The sequence below is a fragment of the Pimephales promelas genome, chromosome 24 (assembly GCF_988280905.1).
Source record: "Pimephales promelas chromosome 24, fPimPro1.hap1.1, whole genome shotgun sequence".
Taxonomy (NCBI): domain Eukaryota; kingdom Metazoa; phylum Chordata; class Actinopteri; order Cypriniformes; family Leuciscidae; genus Pimephales; species Pimephales promelas.
The window spans coordinates 20,111,833-20,135,644 of record NC_142792.1 but is presented as its reverse complement, the minus strand read 5'-3'; the positions used below and the strand labels follow the sequence as shown (position 1 = coordinate 20,135,644).

The 23,812-nt window shown below is 37.4% G+C and overlaps 1 protein-coding gene across 1 annotated transcript in view; it reads right to left on the bottom strand.

The window, feature by feature from the left end:
- Window positions 1-6,733, bottom strand: part of slc37a3 (solute carrier family 37 member 3) — a 42,926-nt gene extending 36,193 nt beyond the window's left edge. Inside the window, exons 1-4 of the mRNA XM_089126610.1 lie at window positions 6,595-6,733; window positions 6,280-6,418; window positions 3,424-3,544; window positions 2,590-2,682 (exon numbers count right to left, since the gene is read on the bottom strand). Coding sequence (XP_088982736.1) covers window positions 2,590-2,682; window positions 3,424-3,544; window positions 6,280-6,335 — 270 coding nt within the window. The 5' untranslated portion in view covers window positions 6,336-6,418; window positions 6,595-6,733. The remainder of the gene's footprint in view (window positions 1-2,589; window positions 2,683-3,423; window positions 3,545-6,279; window positions 6,419-6,594) is intronic.
- Between the last annotated feature and the right edge of the window lie 17,079 nt (window positions 6,734-23,812).

Below are 23,812 nucleotides of genomic sequence, written 5' to 3'. Positions count from 1 at the left end.
CTGCCTTTCATCTGCTCCTGGTTCCCGGTCTCCACCTGTTCATCCGTCTGCTGCTTCCACTCTCCGTCTCTCCGTCCTGCACAAGATAAGATATACTTCATCAGACTGTTTCCCGCTGCATCCCCGAACTTTCTCCATTACATACTCACCTGTTGTTTACCCTACCACCTGTTCAATAAACCTGGTTACTCTCATCCATCTGCGTCCTTCTAGTCTGTGACAGATAACTGATTTAAAGAAGGAAAGTGTCTTGAAATTACATGAAATGGAGCAGAAGTTGAATGATGCTGAGCGATATAACAGGTGATGGAACTGTCTTTATGGAGCCCCTGAGAGAGATCAGAAGACGACGTTGTGAAAGAAATATGCAAAGAGATCCTTCCAGAAGCCAAGTGCAGCTTTTACCAGGTGCCATCGATGTAGTCCACAGGATTGGCAAACCTCCAGAGATGAAGAACAGCGTCACACCCCGACCAGTGATCATTAGGTTTCTTTCACGGACAGCAAGAGACTTGGCAAAAATACCAAAGCAAATTAATATCTATAAAGAAAGCATCTCTTTTTTACATTTTTTTTTTTTTTTGAAATAGGCTCATTTTACAACTCCCTCAGAGTTAAACAGTCGAGTTTTACCGTTTTCAAATCCATTCAGCCGATTTTCTGATATTTAGAAGAATACCAGTAAACTGTTTAACTCTGAGGGAGTTGTAAAATGAACCTATTTCCAAAAAAAGTGGAGTATCCCTTTAAAGAGGATCTGACCATTGCAGAGCGTCTTGAGCGTCTGGCGCGAGTGATTTCAATGTTAAGTCAATGTAAAGACACGTTTACGTGCGTCTAGATGTCCTGTGGCGCGATTGAGGCATTTAGCGCGGTAGACGCATGAATGAGGCGAATTGACTACCACAGATAATTCTTTGCAATCAATCCGTGTTCAGCAGAGGCTGATATATTTCCTTAATTTATTAATAGCATGTTTTTCATTGTGCATGATCACAGTTCATATGTGTGGGGAAATATATAAAAAAAAATATTGCAATAATGTGCGTTCACACCAGACGCGAATAGCATGTCAAATTCGCGCCTACCGCGTCTAGTTATATGCTTGAACTTCACGCGTCAAGAGCGAAATTGAGGCACGTAAAAAAAAGTGAAATTTACGTGCGTCACGTGCATCGGAATCGAAACCCAGCGGCGGCCATCTTTTTTATGTTGATCGAGAAATCATCGAGAGAGTCACCGCTCTGTATTTGCTCTGGAGAGCAGAACGGCAGCGTAGGGGTCATCGTTGCCGTATTTGTGTCCACCAGACCCTTCGGAGGCAAACCCAGTTTGGGGCGTTTCACTATTTGCTCGCTCCAGGAGCTGCGTCTGGATGATGGACCTTATTTTTATATTGTAAAGGAAAGAGTGTAGAATTTTATTTTGTGCAAGAAACGCATGCTTGAAAGCAAGATGAAAAGTTCTGCAATGACATCCTACAAAAATAAATCTCTCTTTTTTGATTACTGGTTAGAAAATAATATTATATTAGTTAGTCAGTTTTTTGAAAGCGACACACTTCCAGCTGCCAGTTGATGGCGGTATATCTTTGACTCACAATAATCACATCCATGTGATCGGCCTCTTACAACGAACACACCGGTGAAGTTTCATCAAGATCAGTTAATGTATGAGGAAGTTATAACACACTTCCTGTTTCACGTTTCTCGCCATAATTTTGTTTCCTTGCCATGGCCAAACCGTTCGAGATATCAAAATTTTCTCATCCTCAATGTTTTGACTTCACGCTGACGAGTTTCGTGGTATTTGGAGAAATTCTCAAGGAGGAGTACTTTAAATTCCATTGCATGCATTTTCAAACAACCATTAATAGACGACTTCCTGTTGGGCTGAGCACGAAAGTTGTTCGGCCCGGTGAGATCTAGAAGTGTACTAAGTTTCATATTATTACATGCAAGCGTGCATGATTTATGGACCAAGTTTACGGACCCCATTCCAGGGGGTGCTGTCGGGGCCCCCTGCCACGCCTGGGTACCAGCTTCAGCCCGGCCTGATGGCTGTGGGTTCTGCAAAATTTCAAGAGTTTCCAAGCATGGTAAGGGCCCCAAAAGTCCCCAAAAGGTAGTAAAATAATAATAATAAAAAGAAGAAGAAGAATCCTATAGAAAACAATAGGGCCTCCGCCTTTTCAAGGCTGGGGCCCAAATAATCATTAGGAAAACAATAGGGCCTTTGCCTTTTCAGAGCTTGGGCCCCTAATAAATTAAAAATTAAGAAATTTTAAAAATTTTAAAAACCAGAAATTAAAAATAAAAAGTTCTAACATGTAAAACGGGAACATGAAAGGAATATTCTAAAAGCAACCCATGTAAACACCTTATTCAGATTAAGGTCAATAATTAAATTACTGCTGTCCATGTAAACATACTGAATGACACACCTCATATCACACACCTCTACTGTCACAGTAGCATTTAATAGTTCAATGTGGTGCACCAGCAGGATTATTTGTTCATAACAGATTATCACTGTCCAACTCCAACCCACAAATCCTGCCTGCTGCACCTATTCCTGTTTTTAACTTACCACAGCATAAGAGAAGAGAAAGATTGAGTCCAGAGCACCCAAAAACAAAGTAGCCTCCCCCACATCAGCAAACAGTTTGTTATCCTCCCATGTCTACAATAGTAAAAAACAAAAAATAAGTGAGTAGCATTATTATTATAAATTAATAATAAAAACTGAAAATTCTGCATTGGACTTTGATTTGTAGAACTATATTGCAAGTTGTGAGAATGTTAGTTTGTATTTTTGCCAACCAGAAAGAATCAAGTGTGAACTGACTTAATGCTTGACCTTGTGTTGCCCTTTCACAGACTTAATGATTCATCGCCTTTGTCACAAAAGTAGTCATGTGAAATATATATTATTTATACAGTACTGTGAGGCATTCAAAAGGACAAGCATCAACACAGTGTTGTGAGGAAAAATGCAATTTTTCTCTCATCCCTAGGACCTGGCAGAGCACTTTTTCTCCAAAGCATGCAGTGAAGTTAACAGATAAGACATGGACTACTTGTTTATGAATAAAACTATGTTAAACCATAACAAATGTTTGAACTTGTGCAGTTTACGTGCATTACATTCATGGCTGCAATCTACTTATCGAAAGTTTTTTTTTCTTCTGATTTTCTGTATTAATATTTTTTGTTGTTTTTAATTGAATTAAGATTTACATTTTTGAGTAATCAGATACTCATTTTTTTTCAACAACAAAATGACTGGAAATGCTCATTTACTAACATCATTATCTATCAGGCTAGGGACAATGTTGCTCTTTCTATAGAGATAAATCACATTTTAAATAATGGGAAATTAAACAAGTAAAAAAAATTTTGGAAGTATGTATTATATGCGTACCACTCCAGGAGACAAAGCTACAGAGCTGCCATTCTGCTGCAATCCCGACGGGGTCCATTGTGCTGAGATGCTAACTTTCACATTACTAAAAGTCTTACGTGACGAGTGAAGCAGGACATAGCTGGATAGAGTGGGGAGATAGACAGTGTGAATGGAGATGAGCACATGTATTATGCAAGCTCATTAACACTATGTCCTTCATTAAGTTCTTCATGTATATGGGTCAACACTAACTTTCTCTTTCATTTCTGCATTATTATACATGAATCATTAGACTTTTCAAAACCACATGAAACCAACATTATACAAAGCATGCATTTCTAAGAACTTGCCACATGTGTTTTATATTATATTTTCCTTCTTTTTAAAACATTTTTCATTTCTTTATTGTGAAAACTCTTATAGTTTCTTGCAAAAGTATTCATACCCTTTCACTCTTTTCACATTTTATCATGTTGCACCAATAATAACAAGGGAAAAAACACATTACATTGCATAAATGTTCAAAGCCTGGTGACAAATTGAATTACTTGACATGATTTGGAAAAACACACCTGCCTATACAAGTCAATGCTGGAAAATCATTTTAGAGCAAAAACCATGAGGTGAATTATGAGGTCAAAGAGACTATATGCACAGATCAGAAACAGATTTGGGAAAGACTACAAAAAAATGTTTAGGTAAAGGGTTCACATGAGCACAGATGGGCTCAAAAACTCTTAAACGGAAGAGGTTTTCCCTTTAGAAAAATGTCAGGAACATTATTTTTAATCAGTTGACTTTATCAATCCTTTGTTGCATTACACGGTAATGGTGACAGTCCAAAAACGCATTTTCCCACCTCAAGTTTGCATGCTTATAACTCAAAAAAATGTAAAAAGCTATCTTAACATTTTATAGATTTTGGAACTCAAGATCCTACGACTCAGATCTAGAAATGTGGGGATCTGAGTGTGGCTCTATGAGAAATTGTTTTGTAGGCTACACCTTTTCAGTAATCAAAAACCATATGTGGGTCACTTTGCACACAGTTAATTTTTTTTTCCTTATTGAAGAGAAATGTCTGAAGAACAAAACATTTCAAAACTAGAAATGTATCTTGTTCCCCTTTATTAAAACAATAACATAGAAATTAACTGTCTGAACGCCTAGAATATTCTTTTTCCAAAGTTTGCGTGCCTGTAACTCAAGTATTACAGATATCACAATATCAATATTCTGGTTCTTAACAAACTCTCCTTTTCTTTTCTGATCTTCATTTTAAAAACCTAGGATTTGGGATACACAATGTGGCTCCTTTTCTGTTGAATTTTACCTATTTTAATGTGGTAATTTTGCAAGCAAAGAATACTTTTTGAATATCTGAATAAGAACAACGTTGAAACTAGAAATGCACCTTTATTTATTCACATAGAAAGAATAATTTCAATATCTTGATTTTTGAATCTACACATTGTCTATACATTGTATAAATATTAAATAACAAGGAAAATGTTTAGCTGGTGCAATACCTTTATTTATTTTCTAGATTTCATGTATACCGAACAAGCTCTGGAAGGTATAGCAGTAAATTATCCCTTGAATGTGTTATCATTTGAGGTGATATCAGTGATTCTGCTAAATATGCTCCTCAGCAGTGAATACTACTAAGTCTATGTGCACATTTTATAACAAGACAAAAATGTAACACTTAAACAATGTAACACTGTAACAATTAAACAATCCAGGTGAGGCAAATATTGGTTGATTGAATACACATATGACATGTGTGGGGAGAGAAACCAGTCTTGTTTGCCATGAAACTTATTTCAGCCATGTAGTTACTATTGTGTATTTGAACTCTTATTCAAATAAAGAAACTTGTGAATACACTATTGAAAACTATTTAATACACTATTGTTAATTTCAATGTATTTGCCACTCAGGCAAGTATGTTCTTCTGCTTGCAATCATTCTGATAAAGGGAAACAGGATATATTTCTAGTCTCAACATTATTTGTTAGTCAGACATTCCTCTTTGTATACAATTATTCACTGTATGCAAAAGAAACAATATTTAGATACATATTTAGATACATTTCATATTTATCAAGGTACAGGCATGAAAACTTCGAGGAGTAGACAAAAAGTTATTTTTCCATTATAACATGTTACTAGCTGACCTACCAATCTCTGTATAAAAATAAAATAATGATGATGATGCTATCTTTCTAAAGTCATTTTCACTCTCATATAATTTGGCTCCAAATTTGAAAATTGTAATTTTGATCCCCTTTTGTCATTTTTGTGTAATTGTAATTTTCCCCTTGTGTAATTGTGTAATTCCCCTTGTGTAATTGTAATTTTGATTTACTCTGTAAATATTGATCCATGGCATTTCATATTTTAGCTTTCGTCACTACTTATATTTGTATTTCTTCACCAGAAATAATAACAAAATCATTTAGCCAGGTAAGTTATGTTTCTGAAATTTAGTTGATTTGACATGGAATGACCCATAACATTTTAAGTAATCAGAATACAGCTAGTTAAATGACATACAGCTCACAGAACTTTGCGTTATGTCATCAAAGATGGCAAACACGGCAGAGTTCAGTATACTTATTATGCACAATAAAATAGTGCCTGACACATGTCAGCAAACCATTCATGTAAAGCAGGTCTTTTCATCAACTACAGATCCAGGGACAACCACACAGAATTTCGACCAACGCAGATAACGTTAGAACATTTTATATTAATATTATAGAAAAGCTAGCAATATTAAAATAAAAGCTAGAGACTGTCAGTAACGCAGGAGAAACTGATTACCATAGTAAGAACAGAGCAGAAGGTGGTAGGAACAGGAGAGCATACCTGAGGAAGGTGAGGAGGAAAGCTAGCAGTTGATGATAGGTGCAGAGGGGCCACATTATAAGGGTCTGGGTCAAAGGGAAAGGAAGAGAAGGGGCTGGAGTCTTCAGCACACTCTACTGGACCATCTAAGTTACAAACACTACAAACACACCACATCACATCACTGTCAAATCTATCCATCGACAGATAGATAGCTAGATCAATAGGCGCTATCATTGTTAACGTTACACTTTAATGCTCGTCTTTAGCTTATCAGGACATGATACATATTTACAGCCTTCCAGAGATTTACTAATAGTAATTAGCTATACTCACCAGTAATTATTTGCTGTAAATAAATCTCTGACTGGAAGATATTATCGTGATTGTTTTGAAATGCAACGTAAACACGTTCAATCATAAACACGGACGTCATCCGGAAGTTGCACGTTTCAAAATAAAAGTCACACTATTACGGTTCCGAGTCAGATCAGTGAAGCAGGGATGTTCTTATTGTTATAGGGACATATCAACCGCCTCTTTTCTTTTCATTATTGCTCTCTTACAATACAACGAACAAAATCAATAACAACTGTAATTATTAAAGTTATTCTTTTTATTTTACAGCTTTATAATACAACAAAAGCAAAATGGAACAACTCCATAACTCACAAAAATAACATGGCTAAGAATTTACACATCCAGTAAAGTGAAAAGCCTGTCCAAAAGTTTTTTGTTTTGTTTTTTTGCTAACAAAAGATGAAATTGTAATAATGTAATGTTTTATCTTATTTAACAAAATAATAAGTTTCAAGTTTTCAATAAAAAATAATTAAGCCACTTTAAGCCAACCACTTCTGCTTCAAAATATCCCAAAAATAAGACTACAATTTATCATTTAATTAATGTTTATTGGCAAAAGGCAGGAATTTCCATTGGAATTGGTAGACCATCCGGGGTACCTTGCATTGTAAGAAAAAAAAAAGAAAAGAAAATAGAAAATACAGAAAATAGCTGATTTTTTGACGTTCTTTTTCTTTCATTTTAATTTGTACTCAAAATGCTATTAAATTACAAATAATATCTTTATATTCTATAGTTTTTTCTGTATTGTTAAATGACATAAAAATGTATGTAAAATTATAAATAATCTGTAATTAAACAGTAACAAAATAATGATAAGACAATAAAATGTCAACTAAAGTCAACCGTTTTAAAATAATGATGCTGACATTTTTCTGTCAGCAAAGTAATAAAACGGTTAAATTACTGGGGAAAAAAACCCTGTAACATTAAAGTAAAACATCCTAAATGAAATAAACTGAAAAACACTTATTTTGCAGGTATTTCCTATATTATCACAATGATACACCTTCATTGTAAAAAGAAATCGTAAAAAACTGGTCAAATGACTGGCAGCTACGGCTGCCAAACAAAAATCGTAAAATCAAAGTAAAATATTCTAGTTTAAATAAACCGAAATAACACTGTTATTTCATAAGTAATTCTTGAATTATTAAAAAAAAATCTTATAAAAATGGTCAAATGACTGGCAGCTATGGCTGCCAAACAAAAAAAAAACAAGTAAAATATGCTAATTTAAATGAAGTGCAAAAAAACTCACAGAATTATGATGTCACCATGGAGATAATTGTTTGCTTTAGTTGGGCTGTTGACCCTTGAATTTTTAACATTATTTTCTCCCTGGCTGCTTTAACTGTTTTTGATACACATTTGTTATGGCAATAAATGCAGGAGAAAATGTCATCAGATTATTTTGTAGTCATCATATGGTGACCTGATTCACTGATATGACTTTGAGCCAAATCTCTGAGGTTACATAATGTATATAGAGAGAATTAAATTGTATATGTAGAGTATGATTGTCAATTTTTCACAAGATGATATTGTGGAGCTGTGGGGTTTTTTTTTTTAGGAGTACAGAGATAAAGAATTAACATATGAATCTCAACAATGGTGGATTCGAACCCGATTCTCTCACACCAAAGGCATGTGTTTTATCTAGAGCCTGACCGATAAAGGATTTTGAAGGCCAATACCAATAAAAAAAATTTTTAAATCCGATATTCCGATATATCAGCCGATATTTTTTTTTATTAAATATTGTTGGATTTCACACGTGTAAAAGAAAAGCTAACTTTTCAGCACAAGATACGTTTGATACTTTTTCTCTGTCTAAATGTTCACTCCTCGCAAGTATAACTTGACTATAACTAGAGATATGCTAGTTATAAATACAGTAATCATTACTTTATTTAGGCAGAAAAAGTTCATTGTTGTTGCAAGCTCATTAATGTTAACGTTAGCGGTCTTCCACTGATGATAGTGGCATTAGCTATCTTTGTGGTTAGCTAGTCTATGATGAGCCATAATTTAACAATAGATAACATCATACTGCAAATTGTAAAACATACATTTTCAATATAACAGGCCAAGAAGAGATGATTGAAGTGTGTTTTGTCCGTTTTTATTTTATTTTTTAAATATTAATTTATCGGCCATTATAACTGCCGATACCGATATTTTGGAAAATGCCTAATATCGGCCGGCCGATATATCGGTCTGGCTCTAGTCTCATCCACTGCGCCATCACTACCTATGTTCTGTTTCTGCATGGTCTGATTTGTGGGTAACCATTGTGTTGAAGAGTAGAGCCTGTGCTTCAGTCAAAATAAAAATGAGCATAGACACACTGACGATATGCTGCATGTTGCTGTATTTGACTGTTAGTAACTGTGTAGTTGCTGATGCAGTGACGTATAGTCACAGTAAATCATGCATGTAGTTCACTGCAAAATATTCACTTTTTACAGTGAATATATTTGTAAGAAAAATTCAGGAAAATATGTGTGAAATAACTATTTATGTGTTAAAAAAGTTTAATGAATTTTTCTGTAAAACTCTTTTGAACTTTATTTAAATTAGGATATTTTACATTAATTTTATGTTTTTTGTATGGCAGCCTTTGCTGACAGTTATGTTTTGTTTTTGTTTTTTTACTGTGGTGTTTGATCGTAATAATTCAGGAAATAGCTTTAAAATAACAGTGTTTTTCTGTAAAAGTTTTAGCACTTTATTTAAATTAGGCTATTTGATGACAGTCATTGACCATTTTTTAAGGTTAAATTTTTTTCAGTGTGGGGATACTCATTTCAACTCTTATTAAACCATAAGAGGTTTTAATTAAATTAATTAAGCTTTTGGCATTAATTAAAAACCTTGCACAAGAGCACTTGACCCAAACAAACAACATCTTTCCAAAGTTGCAGAGTATAGCTCTTTTCCACAAGATATTGAAGCCAAAATATTGGGCCGCGCAATACTTCCGCTATGCATAGCCGTCTATGCACTGCCACCAGTGTTGTGCAAGTTACTTCCAAACTGTAATACATTAGGTATTACTTGTTACTGTTATTTAAAAGTAATTCATTACCTTACAATATTACTGTCTCAGAATTGTAATGCGTTACATTACTCATGTATTACTTTTGAGTTACTTTCACCAAAATAACTAAGTAGAACTTAACTTTTGGGCTGTAACGATATGCAATATGAAACCGAAATCGCGATTCGCCGCATTCAGATCCACAAACCTACAGAATCGCGACACACCTCTTCCAACTCCAGCGTTCTTCTCCTTACCATCCAGATCCAATGCTGCCTTATCTTTAAATTAGGCTATTAGTATTATTTGAAGTTAACATTATAAAATACGTAGACCTACACCACAAAACTAGTTGAGGATAAATTATTTAAAATTGGGGAAGTCCAGCATTATGGACATGATGACATTTTCAGTCAAAACCTGAAATAAAAATTCTCAGAAAATACATGTATTGAAACGTATATAGGCTACTTCCCTAAAGGACTCCAGACATTAGACAAATATCAGTCTATGTTTTATTTTTAATATTAGGGAAAAGACACACATTCATGCGTGACAAAAAAAATAGGAGGCAAAATATATTTTTTGTAATTCTGTTAATTACACTGCGCAAATCAGATGAGGAAGGGTTGGCTCTCCAGTCTCCATAGAACTTAAAATATTCATTTTATTTTAGTTTTCATGTTCGCATTTATGAGGAAAAAACAATGTTACAGACGTGACCGCTCTGAACTGGCACTAAAAGACTGCTTTAAAACGTTCACATAGTCTGTTGCCTTTTAAGAAGTAAAAGCAGACAATACACTGTAATACAAGTAATACAAGCCTCACTGAACATGTAACGAGTAAAATATTACTGAAAATTGATTAGTAATGCCTTACACTACTGCGTTACAGCAAAAAGTAATATGTTACTGTAATGTATTACTTTTGTAATGCGTTACTCCCAACACTGACTGCCACTAAGTAGGCTGTATCGGCATTACACTCGATGTCTGTACTGCAGATCTTCCAAGCCGACCTTGCTGGAATTGTGCTGGGCTTAAGAAGCGCTATGGACCTGGCTCTTCACACCGCGAAATCCGCTGCACAGGCCAATGGAACATAGGTGGAACATGGCTTCTCTCACCGTAGCTGAGAAACACCTATGGCTGATGTTATCTGAGATGCAGAACTCGGAGCGCTCCGCATTCCTCAACGCACCCATTTCCCCAGCTGGCCTCTTTGGATTATCCGTCAAAGATTTCACGGATATAATCGCAATAGCTCTGAAACCTTGGAGCAATCGACTGGTATTATTCAGGTGTAAACCTGGGGACTTCCTCAAGTATGAAAGTGGTGTCCACAGATGCCTCCACCTTGGGATGGGGAGTGCTGCTCGGGGGCAGATCGTTCTTTGGTCAGTGGTCAGAATTGGAGAAGCTTCTACACATAAACTGTCTGGAAATGATGGCAGTCGACAACACGCTGAGGCGTTTTTGTCCCCAGATTTAAAAAATCATTTAAAAAATATCTGTACGCTCGGACATGTCAGTGGTGGCCTATATAAATCAGCAGGGTGGCGTCAGGTCCTGAAACCTTTACAGGCTGACAGAACGCCTCCTGGTCTGGGCTCAGCACAATCTGTGCTCATTAAGCAGCACATGTGCCTGGTCACCTGAATTTGAGACCAGACAGACTGTCCAGAAACAATGTTCCAGCAGGAGAATGGTCTCTGCACCCGCAGACGGTCATACTGCTATGGGAGACAAGTGTGAATCCCTGAATAGTGAATCAAATTAGAATTGTAATGACAGACACCAATGAGTATTGAATTATCTGGGTATAAAAGGAAAAGAGGACAATAATTCTGGGAGTCTGTAGGTTGACTGCCCACACAATCGCTGTGTGTAATTCTATTGACAGGTAATATTTTCTACTAATTCTGTGATTTCGGAATCTTTGCTGTAAAATGCTTAACTGATCGTTTTTATCTTTTTGAATTGAATTTGAATTATTACTTCATTACCTGTTCAATAAATTGTAAACGTTTGATTTTATTCTAAGTGACTCTGAAAGATTGTTTTTTCCTAGATCATTGGATTCGAATATTTCCACATCTTTTGCGTCAGATTAGCGACGGCTAATATCCGATACCATTTTAAGTGTACTTGAATTGGCGGGGCAAGTTATTTCCGACTAGAATCAGCAAACGCTGTTTTAATCAACCTAGTTTTGGGTGTGCCCATATTCACTGTTCTAAGTTAATGATTACTTTGGATAAACGTGCGTGGTTCTCAGACCGCGGGTTTTGACCTGAAGCCATTTAAGAGAAGTTGAGTTGGTTAAACTGTCTTCTTTCATGGTGGTCATATTCGCCCCTACCATAGTAATACATTGATTTAAGTTCTAGAGGAGGCATTCAAGGGGACTTGTGAAGATATCTCTGATTGTACGTGTGAATACGGCAGATCTTAGATATTAAGTCAAACTACCTCTGAATTGGTTATTGGAACTGACGGGGGTGTGCCGTGCGCGCTTTGAGATAAGTACTGCAGAGCGATATTGTTTCCTGATTACGGATAAACTAAAATCAGCGTCGAATTGAATAAGCAAACATTCACTAACGTTTAATGATACACGGATATCATTAAAACCTATTCATTTTATGGAGTCAGATGAATAAACGAGTCAATACATATAAGAAATTTTCTTGTCTTTAACCTTGTGTTGCGTGAAGGAAAGGCAAGAAATACGCAGAGTAACCTTCTCCCGCTGATTGGATGCCGGGCTTTACACTCCTTTTGCTAAGATAACAGATCTGAGTCTTCTCCTATAATGCCTGATGAGTTTGGAGAACACCTGACCAGAGATCAGAGACCATTCCTCCATACAGACTCTCTCCAGATCCTGCAGATTCCCAGATCCATGTTGGTGCTTCATCTCTTCAGTTCACCCCACTCATCAGGTCAGGGTCTGGGACGGTCATGGCAGAAGCTTCATTTTGTGCTCCGTAACTAATTTTTGTGTTGATTTTGATTTTTGTTTTGGATCGTTGTCCTGATAGAAGATCCAAGGCCCATTATAAGATTTCTAGCAGAAGGTGTCAGGTTTTTATTTTTTATCTCTTTGTATTTGATAGAATCCATAATACCATGTATCGGAAACAAGATGTCCAGGACCTCCAGCAAATAAATAGGCCCACAACATATAAGATCCAGCAGTATATTTAACCGTAGGCATGGGGTACTCTTCATCCCTGTTTGCACCAAACACATCTGCTGGGATTGCTGCCAAAAAGCCCCTTTTTTAGTTTCATCTGACCATAGAATCCGGTCCCTTTTGAAGATCCAGTCGTGTCTGACACCTGAATATGCTGGAGTTTGTTTTTTGAGGAGCGAGGAGCATTTTTCTTGAAACCCTCTGTAGTGAAGTTTTTTTATTCTTCCACGCAACAGACCAGGAGACTCTTGAGGTATCTTTCACGCAGACGTTCTTTATTGCGTAGCTGTAGTCATCTCAAGGATAGTCTGACTAAGGGAAAACATTCCCTTACAATTTATACATTTAGAGGGGAGGAGTTTACAGTGAGGGGGGAGAAACTGAAACAAAAGCAATGTAAAATGATTCAACAGGCATCTCAGTTCATCAGCATAGCAGGTTTCTGTGCCCTGAGATGCTAATCTGGAGGAGTTACATTGAGGAGGAGTCTCTTGAAACAAAGCATAACTCTCACATTATGTACAAATTTAAACACTTAAGAAAGTTCATTCATGTAACTTGTGCTAGTTACAGGCACATACTTATGTTCTGTGTTTGCTTTTTCTGTAATTACATGCTGACACAGAAAACAAACATGCAATTAGGGTCCGTGAAGCTCTTACGGAAAAATTAAACTTCAGTTACATCTGGTGTAATTTTTGCTGAAAGATCAAGACTGTTTAACCATCATGTTTGTGCACAAGTGAGTCAATGCAGCCATCTTCGGCTGTGGCCTGCAAGGTTTCCAGCAAAAACGAGGATTGTGGAGTCTTCACTTTGTGCGATGTCCTGGTGGTTACTACATCTTGATAATGTTGATGGATGACTGAAGGTTCCGTAAGTCTTTTCTCTGCGTTGTGTATTTTTCTTCTTCACTTTGGTGATAGTTGGCTTGGCAGTGGGTCTCATTGTTTTTCTGGAAGTGGTGTCTTCATACGCAGGTGAAGACGTCTGTGCGTATGGGTCTCGGGACAGCCATCAAGTGGTATCTGCACAGAGGAAAAAGAAAACAAGAGAGCAGTATTTCTTCAAAGACAAGGGTTGTATCCTGCTGAGTAAACACTGAGTCTGCTATTGTTCCCTCTTTCCCTATTTCTTAATTCTTGACACCTAAAGAAGACAGTGAGGTGAGGATGAGACTAAATGGATGGGGAAGGCCTATGAGGGAATCTTCGCCCAAGGGGTGACCCCCGACGCATATGGCATTTCGGTTCTTCCCTTGGGTTCCTCACTGGTTCGTGTCCTTTTTATGTCCCTGTCAGTGGGCAGAACTTTGCAGAACACTTTGCAATGTGACAGAACCCTTTTCAATGTGACACATAATACCAAGCTTTTTCTTCCTTGACACAATACTGCCAATCAACATCCCTTGATGGGGCACATGCCACTTAGGCTCTAATGGCTTGACCTGTCCTGTGACATGTGTACTTTGATCTGTTATTTCTCCTTCATCCTCTAACAAAACATCAGTCGTTGTAGACATCATACGTGAGAATGGGTGAGGGTAGTTAAACCAATTTCCCCAATGGGAAAAGGTGACAAAATTGACTTTTGCTTCATTCATTATTGCGGACACTGCATGTGGGCATTTACAGTCTGACCTAACACAATTATTGATGAAAGGCCTGTGCTGAAGGCTGTGAGTTTACTTAAAGCAGGCCCCCAAAGGAAAAGCTGAGACAGTCACTTTCCTTTTGTTCCGTTAAACAAACATAAGTCTTTTATCTCTGTTGTAAGTTACTGGGGAAATTAAGCACTCACAGTCCAAATGGTTAACACGTCAACAAGCTGCCCCACCCGTTTAAAGACGTGGGGAATGGCGGCTTCAGAGTAGCAAGCAAACTGAGAAGTTGGGCAAAAAGGTTGACTTCATTAACGTTCTTTCTGCTTTTTCTACACTCTCTGCTCCAATGTCCTGGCTGACCACAGTAATAACACCTGCCCTCTCTCTTAGGACATTTACGTTTCTGTGGGTTTTCTGTGCTGACCTTAAAAGAGACTGCTGCAATTTGTACTCTTGCCTTAACATCAAAATCTCTTTCCCAAGCAGTTAACCTGTCCAGGTTACTTCTAAGACTTCTGTGAGACCAAGTCAGATCCAAAAATGGCAAAGCTCTTCTGTAGTCAGCTATAAGGCCATCTGACCAGATGCGGACCAGCGGTCCTTTGTCATTGAGTACACTTTCAGAATCATCCACTATTCCACTGTACGTGACAGCTGACTGACAAAACCTCTCAGTATATTCATTCACAGTTTCTTCTTTCTTTTGTACACAGTTTGTAATTCTAGACCAATCTATCTTGGGTCCTAAGATATTCTTTAGGATTTTCAGAACACCTTCTCTCAATTCATCTTTTCTGGCATGTTGCAGTTCAGAAGTAACAGCAGACTCAAAACTGTTGAATTCAGATTCAGTTAGAATTTGAGACATTAACTGTGTGACTTCTGTTAACGACATGTCGTACAGACGCATTTTGCTAACCAATGCTCTACTAAATTCAGTGAACTGTGTGCGTGCTGGCGGTAAACTCTGGGACAATCTCTCTATGTCTCTAGGTCCAAGCGTTGTAGCAACAGTTTGGATTTGAACAACAGAAGCACTGGAAGGAACACTTTCTGACTGTTCAATTCCCTGCGGTCTTTTTCTAGCAGCACACACCTTCACTGAATTTACATGCTTATCTGTTTCTGATGGGATGTCTACATCTCTTTCAAACAATGCTTGTAAGTCAGGAAAAGTTTCATCTGACTGTTGGTCTTCAGTGTTACATTTGGCTGAGGCCTGGTTATTGCCCACCTTTGTCGTGAAACAGGACAATTGAGTCTGCAATTGTTTGTTCTGTTCATTTAACTTAGCAATACACCTAGCTTGTTCCTGTGCAATGGATAAACTGTATTCTTTGTAACAACAGATAATGGCTTTCACATTGTTCTTGCGAATACTTGCTCCTAGCACTTTTTTACACTCATCTATAGACCATACTTTTTCTGGGTGAATGCCAAATTTCTTTGTCAAATTCAATCTGACTGACTGAGTCACTATGGAGTCCATGTGCTCTCCTAACAATGACTTAAATTCACTATCTGACCACAATGGAGTGGCAAGGCCACTTTTCTCAGTTGTAGGAACCAACATTCGTCACAACCATTTTGTGAGTTTCTTTGTTATCACACAAAACAACTAACTTTCTCTGATCAACAGAGGCTACACTTGTTTACACAGATCGACTTTTGTAAACCTTCTTTGACAGAGCAAAGGAAAATCCACAATATTAGTAGCACTTTATGCTAACCTTCCCTGCTTGTACAGAGGATCAAACTCTCATCTCTAAAATACATTTTTAGAGGGTAACACCACAAAACAACAACAAACAAACAACACAAACTATTAGCATGTTACGCTAATCTTCCCTGAAAGAAAAAGGAAAGGATCTTTCACCTTCCTAAACTTTTAGAGGATGACCAAAAAAATAACTAGCACAAAAATGCTAATCCTTCTCTGTGAACAGAAGTTATCACCAATATTAACACGTAATGTTAATCTTCCCTAAGTTTAGAGGATACCTTCTCTAGCAACGTAGAGGCACTATTCCGTTGAACAAAACTTCCCTGACTTATTCAGAGGATCCCAAAATATTAACACGTAATGTCAATCTTCCCTGCCTGACAACAGAGGATATCTTTCATCTTTAAAAGACAACTTTTAAAGGATAACTTTAGTTAATCAAACACTACAGCTGTCTGATAACTCTTTCTCTGACGGCGCAGAGGCTCAAATTGGTACTGGTCTGGTTCTTTGAATAGAGTGAAAACTCACCGAATCGTTGCTTGTATGAAAAGATTCAGTCTGGACCTCAGTCAGAAAAGTTCTTTTTTTCTTGTTCTGGAACTCAGTCCGCTTTGAGATCTTGTTCTGGAACTCAGGTAAGATTTCTCTGTTGAAATCTTTTGTTGCAGTTCTTGATTCAGGTAAGATTTCTCTATCCGGGTCACGGCACCATCTGTAGTGAAGTTTTCTATTCTTCAACGCAACAGACCAGGAGACTCTTGAGCTATCTTTTACGCAGACGTTCTTTATTGCGTAGCTGTAGTCATCTCAAGGATAGTCTAACTAAGGGAAAACATTCCCTTACAATTTATACATTTAGAGGGGAGGAGTTTACAGTGAGGGGGGAGAAACTGAAACAAAAGCAATGTAAAATGATTCAACAGGCATCTCAGTTCATCAGCATAGCAGGTTTCTGTGCCCTGAGATGCTAATCTGGAGGAGTTACATTGAGGAGGAGTCTCTTGAAACAAAGCAAATGTAAATGATTCAGCAGATTACCAGAGACGCTAATCTAATCAGTCTGACCAGCGTGGTCACACTTTTACCATTACAAAAGCAAAGCTGAATCTTGAACTTAATGGCCAGGAAGCGCATAAAGACAAAAGCTAATGTGTGACACCTGGAATGCTTGGCTTAATCTTATTGGCCTCAAAATGGTAAACTCTGTATACATTTTTCAGTTCAAAATACTGTTAAACCTTTATGAAACATTTAATAAATTTGTATTTCTTCACCTCTCAAACAACATGTGGATGTAGGGGTTGTTTGATATTTTTTTTTAGGTTTTCTGACCCCAAGACTCAAGTAATCTCTGCAATTCTCCATCTGTGATCCTTGAAGAGTCTTTGGACACTCAAACTTTCATCCTCACCATCCATTAAGGCAATGTAGACACACGTCCTCTTCCTGGCAGAATCATAACATCTTTAGTTGATTATAACTTCTTAATTATTGTCCTGGTGGTCAAAATGGGGATTTTCAATTCTTTAGCTATTTTCTTACATCCACTTTCTAATTTGTGAAGCTCAACAATCTTTTGATGCACATCAGAACCATGTTCTTTGGTTTTATTCATTGTGATGGATGATTCAGGGAATTTGACCTTTGTGCTTCCTCATATTTAAACTCCTTGAAACAAGAAGTCATAGCTGGACAATTTCATGTTCCTAGTCACCCTGATGTGCTTAAAAATTTAAATATTAATGGAAATGTACTTCAGAGATATTTTTCTCATAAAAAAATTCTAGGGGTGCCAACAATTATGGCCAGAGTGTTTTGGAGAAAAACATTTTTCATAGTGTGATTTACCCCCACTTTCAATTCTTTAGCTTCAATGAAAGTTTAGAATTTTGCCAATTTTTTGAATGGAAGATCAAAAGGATAAACAATGCAGAATTATTTTTTACAGCCAGTTTTCATCATATTTACCAAGGGTGCCATTAATTTTGACCATGACTGTACCGAGTACCGCCATTGGATCGATTTAGCAGGCCTTACAAATGAAGTATCTTGGAATTAATTTAACAAAAGATATTAGCCAATTGAAATCAGCAAACTATGACCCATTAATATCCCAAATAAATGAAAACAATGCAAGGTGGAATTTAATTCCCTTTAGGACTCTTACATCTGAGTTGAGGTAGTCAAAATCAACGTTCTTCCCAAGGTGTTATACCAGTTTCAGAATCTTTCAGTGGAGATACTGGACAAGGAAGTTGTAGAAGGGACAAAATTATCTCAAGATATATCTGGCAAGGACAACAACCTGTATTAAGCTCCTGCATTGGGTATGGGTTTACATCCCATCCCTGTGCGTTGAGCCGACCAGATGAACCAGTTCTTTCCAGTGCCGGCGATCTTGTGCCAGCTGCTCTGCATCCTCCATAGCGACTCTGTGTTGTTGGAGGTCACCCGCAAGGACGTCAAGCCATCGGGTGCGCTTACCTCGTGTTCGTCTCCAGCCTGCAGCTCTTGGATCAAACTGGAGAATGGCTCTTGTCGGATGGTCAAGAGAGAGACGGAGGATGTGGCCAAGCCAGCGGGTGCGGCGTTGCGCAGCCAGACAAGATGCTCTGGGCTGGCACGTGCGGGCTCTAAGCACTTGATTGGAAACCCGCTGGGGCCACCTGATGTTATCTATGGTCCTGAGGGGCCTGTTATCAAAGCCATCAAGTCTTGCGGCCAGTGTCTTATTTAAGGGCCAGGTCTCAGAGCCATAGAGCAGGATGGAGAGTACTGCTAAGTTATAAATCCGGAGCTTCGTCCTGCGGGAGATGGTTTGGTGCTGCCAGAGTGGTTTCCAGAGAGACTGCAGGGCTGACGCAGCCAGGGCTCTTCTGTGGGTAATCTCTGGTTTTAGGTCCCCGTTGTTTGTCACTAGGGATCCCAGATATACAAAATTGCTGACAGGTTCTACAATATCATTGCCAAACCGCAGGGGGGTTGGATGCGGTCCGTCACCGATATACATGTACTTGGTTTTTCTCCAGCTCACCTGGAGGCCAAGCTTCTCAGCCTCCTCACTGTATATGCCCAGAGTATCTCTCAGCTGGCTAAGGGACGTGCTGAGCAGGATGGTATCGTCAGCGTACTCCAGGTCAGTCAGATGGTAGCTGCCGAGGGCCACTCCGGGGGCCCGTTGACAAACCCTGGACATCAGATGGTCAATGATGCAGTTGAAAAGGTCAGGGGCAGCCACACAGCCCTGTCAAACGCCGCTAGAGATGGAAAACCAGTCTGAGTCTCTGCCATTGATGCGGACACAGCTCTGTGTGTTACTATAAAGCAGCTTAAGCAGGGCAACAATCTTGGGTGGTGCTCCAAGAGCACGTAGGATACTCCACAGTGAAGAGTGGCGGACAGTGTCAAAGGCAGCCTTCAAGTCTATGAACCCAATGTAAAGATGGCGATCTTTACGGAATTCATAGGTCTTCTCTATGAGCAAGCGAATTGCGGAGATTTGATCTTGTAAAAAGGTCCACGAAATCGGTCCAAAGCGCAGAGTTCGATTCGTGGTGAAGGTTTCAAGCGCGTTCCGTCTTTTCCAAGCAAACCCCTTAACTGTCACCGTCCCGGTACCGGGACGCCTAACTTTACTTCACTATATTTCTATTAAATCCTAATCTAATTATGACAAATTATATATTGTTGGAAAGGTCTAAGACTTCTAAATAGATATTCTACCCCTGTTTTGTGTTAAAAATTATGTAGAAAGAGTAATTGATGAATTTATGACAAGAGTGCACCTCAAAAAATCTGCATCATAACAGTTTTGACCAAGAGTTTTGACCTTTGTCACAAAAAGTCGATGCACCCACTTTTAATCATTGAAACTTCTGTTTTTATGCTAAAAGTTCACAATAAACATATAATCTAGTATTTTTCAATAAAAAATAAAAAATTTTAGTACATTATTATCCTCTAAAAATGATAATATTTATATTTATTATCCTCTAAAATATAATATTATTTTTTTATCGCCTTTTTTTATTATATCACATATTTTAGTAGTTATCATAAATTAGGTATCATTTGAAAGCTTATAAACTCAGAATTCATCGTGTGAAAACTGTTTTATAATTGAAAGTTGGGTTACCATAGAAACGGTACTTATTTTATCAGGCTCCTCCCCTTTTGGGCATCATTATATTTCATAATTTATGATCAAAACCTTTTCTAATCTTGACAAAACTGATATTGTCAGAAAGGTCAGAGTCTCAAGGTTCCAAATTTTGTGACAGAATTGATATTTGGACAGAAACTTATTAATTTGTTAAGGCAGAATGTACACAACTAAATTCAATGGAATTCAATTGCACCCGGTGGCTATTTTTGGTACTACGCCTAAACAAAATCTCATGGTAACTTCATTTTTTGTGATATCAACTTCAAATTTGGAACATAACTTGATAAGATGTATGGCTTTGATTTTATAGAAATTTTTGAGTAAAAAATATTTTATAAAATATTTATTTTATATAAAATAAAAAATATATAGTACAGTATATTTAATTTACTGTAAATTTAAACTTCCATAACTTTTTCATACTTTCATTTTTTGAAGTGTTTTCACTTCAGCAATATTCTGCTGAGTGTTTTCTTTAAAACAAGACCAAACTTGGGTATATATTCCAAAGCATTCTTAAATTACAACCATTTAAGTTTGAATAGTGCATTTTAACCCCCATTCTCAAAAAGGGGGGTGACAGCTAAGGGGTTAATTAAATGCAACACATTTAATCTATTAACTCGTTTCATCTGACTCCATAAAATGAAAAGGGTTCATCAATGATATCTGTGCATCATTAAATACGTTAATGCTTGACTATTCCTTTTAACTCTAATGAAAATAAAGTCAAAGTCTGTTAGAATAGCCAAATATAACAATTTATTATGTCAGGTAAATGTATCATTAGAATTCCACAAGATAATCAGAGCAAACCATTAAATGTTTCAAAGAACAAAGAACTTTACCCAACATATTACATGAGCTGAGCCTTGAAGACACATCACGGGCTGATCTGAATACAGAAAGCAGCCCTGAGCTCTCCCGCTGCACCCCTTAAGTAGCCAGACCTTAACTGATATGTTAATCACCAGGTTTCAATGGAAAGTTACTGAATCCCCCTTCCATGTTTATCGGGGGCAGACCATTTGCTTGGTTGTAATTTGCATTCAGACAACAAGGCAGAAGGTGTTAACTCAAAGACCAAACTCCTTTGTGTGACAGTGATTCCTAAACTTCTTAAAAACCTTATTACCTTTTCTTTTATTACTTTGGGAATGAGACATTATTACCAGTCACCCTGAGACCAACAAAATGATTCTAAACAATCCTTAAAGATTATCAGATTCACAGTAAAACCATATTCTTGTGTGAGTTTTCAGTATCATTGACTGAGAGAGTGAAAGAGAGAAGATGCAGATAAGATGTTCAGAGAAAAGGGGGTAGGGTGTCAAATGTTAATTTGCAAGCAGTGCATTTGTCTTTAAAGGCCACTGGTCAGATATTTTCTCTTTAACCAGTTTTTCCAGTCTTACAGATTCCCTCCTTGACCCCATGGGTCAGATTCAGACACTTAAGGGGTCACAGAGTAAGACGTTTGGTGTAATTCAACAATTGTCTCTTGACAATGTTGGCATCTGTAGAAGCTCTGGCTTTGTTCACCTGCAGAACACCTGTTCTCATCAGGCATATGTAGCTTGAGTCCAGCAGGTGGATGAGGCTTTCTTCTGGTGATGTGAGCAAAGTTCATAGGGTCAATCTGGACCTCTTGACTTTTTCAGTTGGCGTGTCGTTTCTTCATGAAGACACTCACGTTTTCCTGGCACCTTTCCCATATTGATAATCTGTCCCTTCTCGACCAATCCTGTCACCTCCAGCGGTGCGGTTGTCTGGACAGACCTCAGTGGGTGAATGGGCTCTCTGTGAGACGTCTGAAAAGCATCTTAAATGTCCGCTTCACGATTGAAACAAATATGAACTTGAACTCAAGAAGAAAAGCATGGAAACGCATAATACAACAAAACAAAATCATGTCATGTTCTTTTCAGCAAGTGTGCTCATATTTTTCTCAGGGTATTGAATGGTAAGGATGTCTCATTAAATATCCAATTCTTAAATATATATATATATTTTTTTGGTCTGAATTATAAAAAGGAAATGTAGCAAGAGGTCAGAGTATTCAAAGTAATCAAATAGATTCTATGATAAAAAGTCATGTAATAAAAACAATAAAATTCAATCATGTAATAAAAACAATAAAACATATAATAATCAGTGTTTGTTCAGGAATCTTCCAATGCAAGCCACTTATGCAATTCTAGGAAGTGACTTGGAGCATTCTTAAATGTATTCAAGAATGGAGATTGTTCATTCCTTTCAACAGGTGTGAGAGTGTGTGTTTGTTTGAGGGTGTGAGTGCGTCTGTGTGTGAAAGTGTGTGTTTGTTCGTCTGAGTGTGAGTTTGAGTGTTTTTGTGAGAGAAAGAGAGAGAGATAGAGTGTGCGTGTGTTGTTGTTGGCCAAGTCACAGACAATGACAAGGTTGAATTGAGAATTCTGTAGTTGATTGAAGCGCTCATACTTCAGATCTATTTAGCTATGATGTTACTATTATTAGTGGTATGTTGAGAAATCAGGGGCCCTCTGATTTTCCAACCACCCTAACAACAATCAGAAAGTTTAAACATTATGAAATTTAATGGCAAGTCTGCCACTGTTTTTTGATGCATTGCATTGATTTGTGACTGTAGCCATTAATATGTGTTTCCAGTGTTTTTCCATGAGTTTGCAGGGTGTGGTGATGAATAGCGTGTGCTATGTCATGGGATCAGCTTCCCATCATATGTGTGTGAAGCTATCCGGATCTGTGAGTGTGAAGATGCACAATAGATCTTTAGTGACGTTCGTGAATCGTTTTTCTAGAGCATTAAAGAAGACTGTATCCATAGTTTCTATTCTAATATGAAATACTTCAGAACTTTTGGGTATTACTTTTGGGTATTTGTGATAGATCTGGAAGATTACTATTGAAGTTATCTTCAGTAATTAAAATAATAGTTCTACCAATTTGGTAATGCTGAGCAGGCTGATTGACTTGGCTAAGCGCATAAACTGTAAGACACAAGGTAGAATGTCATTAAACATCATTCTAAAATGTTTAATATTCTAAATCATTTTCATTATATATGCAAGTGTTGAAATCACCTACAATCACATCTCTTTCAACTGAAACTACAAGATCCGACAGAAAATTAGCTAATTCTTAATGAAAGTCAGTATACTGTAGCAAGTACAAAGCAGGGCTTGTGTTTAGCAATGCCCTGGGGGATAGATTCATTAAACAAATATATTTATCTGATTTTAGCCAGGTTTCTGTCAGACAGAGTGCATCGATTTTATGATCGGTAATAATTTATTTTGCAATTAGTAATTTAGATGAAAGTGATTAAATATTCAGAAGCTCAAACTTTAGAAAATAATCTTGATTTTTTTTTCCTTTAACATCTTTTTTCTTTTTCAGACGAGCATTTTGCAGAACAGACACAATCTCTAAATTAAGTGATGCAACTCAAGC